Source organism: Oxyura jamaicensis, chromosome 7, assembly GCF_011077185.1.
Source record: "Oxyura jamaicensis isolate SHBP4307 breed ruddy duck chromosome 7, BPBGC_Ojam_1.0, whole genome shotgun sequence".
NCBI lineage: Eukaryota > Metazoa > Chordata > Aves > Anseriformes > Anatidae > Oxyura > Oxyura jamaicensis.
The window spans coordinates 3,311,107-3,316,966 of record NC_048899.1 but is presented as its reverse complement, the minus strand read 5'-3'; the positions used below and the strand labels follow the sequence as shown (position 1 = coordinate 3,316,966).

Genomic DNA, 5,860 nt, shown 5'->3' with positions numbered 1-5,860 from the left:
GGGGCCCCCGGCGCACCCCGCGCACCCTTCACGGCGCTGGGCGCGGGGCCCCGCTCGTCCCGCCGCGGGCTGGCGGCCGGCCCCCGGAGCAGCGGGCGGGCACGGAGCGGCAGTCGTTACTGCCTGCTAGCGGCCGAGCCGAGCCTCACCCGGCAGCTGCCGGGGGCTCGCGGAGCGCCTGGGAGAGCGACTGTGTCCTTCTTCGTTTCACTTTTTTATTTTTATTTTTTTATTTTTTTGCCATGATATTATTCCCTTCACAATCATCCTCTGTTTCCCCTCTCACCTCCTCCTCTTCGCTTTTAACTCGCTTGATCTCTCTCATACGCGGTCGCTGTTGCCCGCTGGCGCTGTGCCCGGCTGAGGTGCCCCGGGCACCACAGCCCCGCCGGGACAGGGTCCTGCTCGCTCCTGCCTTCTGCCTCTCCCCGCTCCTCGTTTCCTCGTCCCACTCCCCCGGTTCCATTTTCCCATTCGCAGTTACCACGGCTCACAGTTTCCCTTCTCATTCTCTTTTTCCCATTTCCTCCACCTCCTCCCTTCTTCCATCTCCAGCCCCTTCACTTCGGAGCCACCGATCATACAGGCACTGGCAGGCTCCTTTATTTGCAGGCCCGTCAGACCAGACGGTGCAGGGAAGCAAACCATGAGACCAGCCTCACATCCAGGCCCTTTCTGATCCGTCTCTCCTGTCGCTATAACTCACAGCCGAGACGATAACACACGAGTATCTGGCATTCACAGAGTGTCGTTAAATACAGCAGCAGAAGCCCAGCGATGGCCCGTCCTCTCCCCAGAGTGCCATATAACACGGCACTGACTGGCTCTCCTGCGCACGGTTCTGACTTAGGCTTACCCTTTTTTATTTTCAGCCTCTCAGACAACAGGCACTGTCTGCTGAGACAAAGGAGCCCCTCTATTTTTATGCGTGTTTTCTGACTTTGGAATATGGAAGCTCCACCAGAGGTCCTGTAATTGTCACAACACCGTGGCCGAACTACGAACCTGAAACCGCCCCAAGGGCAGTCTGGTTAAGGCACAGTTTAAGGGGTTCTGCTGTGACTAACACTGGTATTTTCTTTAAAAAGGTTTTCCCTGTTGATATGAAAGCTTTACTCATAAAAATATTTTTATGAAAAAAAATATATCTGCCAGTGTTCCAAAAGGGATAGCTAGACCCACGAGCCTCGTTTCTCCGTTACCCTCTCTAGCAATTTCTTCTGAATTGTAGAGGCTGAGGTACAATCATTTTTTCATACGGTTCCCAGCTCCAAATCAGGAATTCTTTTGCCCTCCTGACCCCGCGCTGCACGTGCCAACACGCTGTTCCCGGCTGCACTTCAGCACTGCGGTTGGCTGGCGCCTGCCATCTCGCACTCCCCGGCGCTGCCACCCCACCTCACCGCCACACAAAACTGCTGCTCGTAAGCCACGCAACGAGCTCACTGCCAAGCACGGGGCTTTACGCTCGCATGAGGTACAAATCGCAGCCAGCATCCTCTGAAGGACATACTTGGTCCATGATACCCCAGCTCCCTGTGTCAAAGCCAGGAACCAAAGAGCAACAGCCATCGGTACAGTTCCTTTTAGTTACGTGTTTGGCTCCAGTGCAAGATAACGAGTAGGTAATGAGGGAAAACTACATCCTGTGCACAAAGCCCACTGTCTGTGCAGCTTTTAGTTGCCTTTACTACATAAAATGGGCAGCAGATACAGTTTTATCCAATGCACACAATCATCTACAGGTGTTCGGAGGACATCAGCTCCCAGAAAGTAAGCGGGTTGAGATGTTTCACGTGCTCTAAGGATCTGTGGGTGAGGGCAGGGTCTGCCCCAGCTTGTACGGCACCCCTCCAGCTACGACCGGTCAATGGCTGAGGCCTGCGACCAGGCCGCACCTGGGCCCCGTCCCACGTCGCCACGTCTGTGAGTAATGCCTTCTGTTGCTGCGCTTGGCTAGGAGACGATGTACTGCTGACGAATTATGCAACCTCAGTTATTCACACTTGCACTACATCTTGGCTGTGCTGCTCTTGGAAGCCTGCAGTCTCCCACAAGTTTCCCAGAACTTGGGAGAAGCCAACTGGTACAGAAGAGTGTAGCAAAACCTCCTCGGCAATACAAGCTACGGGTGCATGAGACCTGTTCTTTTTCTGCTCTGCCTACCCAAGACTATAAAGAGGAGCTCATGAATCCTTGTCTTTAAAACACTGTATGGCCTGCGTCTGAGGTCTCTAAAGGCCCTAGGATAATGACCGTGGTCAAGAATGCTGATTAAAAATAATAATAATAATAAAAAAAAAAATTAAAAAGGCTTCTTTTTACAATACAGCTAACGTTCATCAACATTTTCCCGAGGTCAGCACCAAGAGTACGGGACCTAGGTTCCACAGCTGCTAAGAACAAATCCTACTAAGACACACCTGAGTTAGCCTCTTCACCACCTATACCGTATTACCTTATGTTCATGAAACACATATGTACAGAATTTTGAAACAAACAAACAAAAAAAACACAACAAAACCCTGCACAATTCTTGAGAGGATAAGAGCTACAATGCGTGAGTGAACCATTGCAAGATACCACCCCTAGTGTTAGTTCGTAGAAATGGTGAAAAAAAATCTATTAAGTCTACAAGAAAGAGAATTGAGCAAATAAGGTCCTAGCCAACACTAACAAGAAGGGTGCAAAGGGGGTCACCTCTTTTCAGTGGCAGTTCCTCTCATCAAATGAGCGGGTTTGATTCTAATATGCAAAAATCCCACCAGAAATAGCTTGGGCGTGCAGTTCCCAGTTAGAGGAACCAACCCTGAAGGAAAGGTACGTGACAGATGCCACCTGCTCCAGCAGAAGACCAGTAAAGGAGACACAACCTGTATGAACTTGCTGTGTATGAAGCTGGAGCTCTTCCCCTTCATGGAAGAACAACACTCTCGTAAGGCCTGTGTATTTTCAGGCTTGGTTTGACCAAAAGTTGGCAGACTTAGCCTACACATGTGTTTCTGTCAGAAGTCTGTGAATCTCTAGCAGATTTTACGTTCATCTATTTTTCACGTGTGCAGGAAAAGTGCATGTGGGCTCACTCAAACGCACAGGCAGTAGTCTTTGCCTACATGTTATTTTATAGATTTTATACAGCTTCCAGCTAAATCACATATCTCAATGCAAAGTGTACCATTCCTAGATATCACATGGATTTTTAAAGCTCTGAGGGACCCTTCAGGTCTACGAACAACAAGTAGATTACGTTCATTTACATACTGTCAAGACTCTTTTTCTCCCTACTGTTGAGAGAAACATGGCTCTTACTCTTCACTTGAACTAGTGTGTAATCCAAGAACAATTCATGGCCAGCTTTGAGAAAAGTGTGCTGTATTTTTCATTGTAATTAACCGCTTCAGAGCAAGAATCCTCATGTATAAAGATGAAGAAAGGTCTCAGCTTTCCTTGAAAGATGGTTTGCCTTTCAGCAATGCGTCTCACACTTTGATTTTTGACTGAAACATTCCACTGCTTTGGTGACCTGTTATGCCAAAAAAGCTGTCTTGTGTTACGCTTTACTTTTAACTGAATGTTCTGGCACATGCCAAGAAACAGAACAAAGTATTGCAATATATACTGGAACACTGTTTCATGCTGCTCCACACATGAAATTGATGTCAGAAAAAATTGCACAAAGGGCATGGAAAATGTGAATAAACGCTGTGATCCTTTTACCTTCAGTTTTAAATAGATGGATTGAAATGCATGGATGCTAAAGATTTATGCATCCGTTTATAGTCCATTCTGGAGTTTTAACATTTCATGCAGCTTGTAGGAGGGAGTGTATTATTTATATAAAGTCATGGTTATTCAGCAGTGTTTATTCCTGAAGAGCAACAAAACATCTTCAAGGGAGAAGAAGAAATTCCTAACTCTGGTTGACTACCAGGGTTAGCCAACTTAAATCTTTTATTTTTTGATTTATGAAAGGACTTGTTCCTACAAGCACCTTTGTAGCACTAGGCATCTTGTTACCAGCAGCAGGCGTCACCTCCTTCTGCCCAGACAGACAGCACAACACTGGATTAAGTGACTTGACAGCTCTTCAGAGAGTCGAGACAGACAACTGGTCTTTCCAGATATCTTATCTCACTGGAAGCGTAGAGGTTACTGTATTTATTTATTTATTTATCCCCCTAGTGGGTAATCAAACTGTTTAAATGATGAAGAAAACCAACCTGGAGATGTACAACATTTTCAAATGGCATTTCTCAGTCAACTTGTAACCTCACCTTCTGTGAAGATGAATCTTACAGAGGTTTACTTCAGCTCACCTCAATCAACTGTATTGTATCCTTTTCTTACCCAGGCATAATTCCTGCAGACCACCAAGGGGATTTAGCAGTTTAACTGAGCAAATCCCAGGCAGTCTGTCTTATCCACTCCTGGCAATGCCGTCAGCAGAAACACCTGAACTGTGTCTATCTGTAGAGGCAAGAGAGCACAGCCATAGAAGATGCACGAGCTATTTCTGCTCCCTTTCAGTAGAGGACGGGCAGATAGGACCACCCAGCAGTTTAACAGATCAGATACAGCAGGGGAGAAGTTTCTTTTACTGTGAGATAGATGCCATTGCTGAAGGCCCACAGAAGACACTACATGCTGTGCTGAAACACCTCACATGGGTCCTGACATGTTGCTAAGAGTAGAAGATCAGAGCAAGACCACAGGGGTGGTTTCCCTATAATCTCACAGGCAGCTGGAGGCTGGGACTTCTCAAGGACAAGAAATAGTACTAGTGTGGTTAACAGCTCCTGATGGATTGTCTTCCCATCAATTTCCCATGAACCACACAACCATATGGCAGCCAGGAGGACCTGTGGCCAAGAGCTTCTTGCACTGTGTGAGAAGATACTTTCTTAAACCAGGCACCTGCTCACATCATTTGATACTCCTATTTCATGCATTATGAAGCAGTAAACAATCATTTCTCATTCAGCGCCTTGTGCCAGACCGTATCTGTAAGCCCTGCTCCATGCCTCCCGATGTATTGCTAAATCATTCTCACAGATAACAGCCTGTCTGTGCTTTCCTTTCACATATGGACGGAGATCTAGCATCCGTGTCCCTACATAGAAGTGCCAGCAAACAATGTCTGACCGTTGTGTGCGCTGCCAGCATGAGCATCCCTGCCTCGATAACTGAGCACATGGTGTGGACGTGCTCCCAAGGACGTTATCTGTCACACACGAGGCTTTGGGGAAAAGGGACACTTGTATGCCCCAGGCAAGCGTCAAGACATGGATAAATGTGGACTTCAGTTCATTTACAACAATATGGTATCGTGCCAAAGTGACCAAGCCAGCATGGTAGCACATCCCTTTGCAGTGAAAAGCTGTGGACAGCTGATGGGCAGCCTTCACCTGGCCTGTATCAGGTCAGAGGATGAAGGGTCACAGGAGTATTCCTGATTGGTCTTGGGAATTTGGCATTTATGAGAATTAAGTATAAGAGAAAAATCTCTTAGTCTTAGCCATGGAAAGACTCTTGAAGGATTTGCCTAAGAAGGATTCTCACCAGGATCAGAAATCCTTAGGAAATTTTTATATGTATGTACACGTGCTTAAAAGTCCACAGTTTAGGTTTTATAAAGCCAGATTCCCTACCTGAGAAGAAAAAGGCCTGGAAGAGCTATAGTTCTGACAAAATGACCATGTGGCATTTTCTGTCCAAGGACCTGCAAGGGATTCTTTGTCAATACCAACACTGTGAGCAGCAGACTCCCACCAGCTAGATGATGCTCTAAGGAAAACCAGTGTTGTTTTCCCATTAAGATATAGCACCAATATTTAGCCAGGCATAATGTTTCATCAAGCCA

At 46.8% G+C, this 5,860-nt stretch overlaps 1 protein-coding gene across 1 annotated transcript in view; it reads right to left on the bottom strand.

Moving 5' to 3' along the window:
• TMEFF2 (transmembrane protein with EGF like and two follistatin like domains 2) overlaps positions 1-325 on the bottom strand; it is a 117,275-nt gene extending 116,950 nt beyond the window's left edge. Inside the window, exon 1 of the mRNA XM_035330852.1 lies at positions 262-325. Coding sequence (XP_035186743.1) covers positions 262-325 — 64 coding nt within the window. The remainder of the gene's footprint in view (positions 1-261) is intronic.
• Between the last annotated feature and the right edge of the window lie 5,535 nt (positions 326-5,860).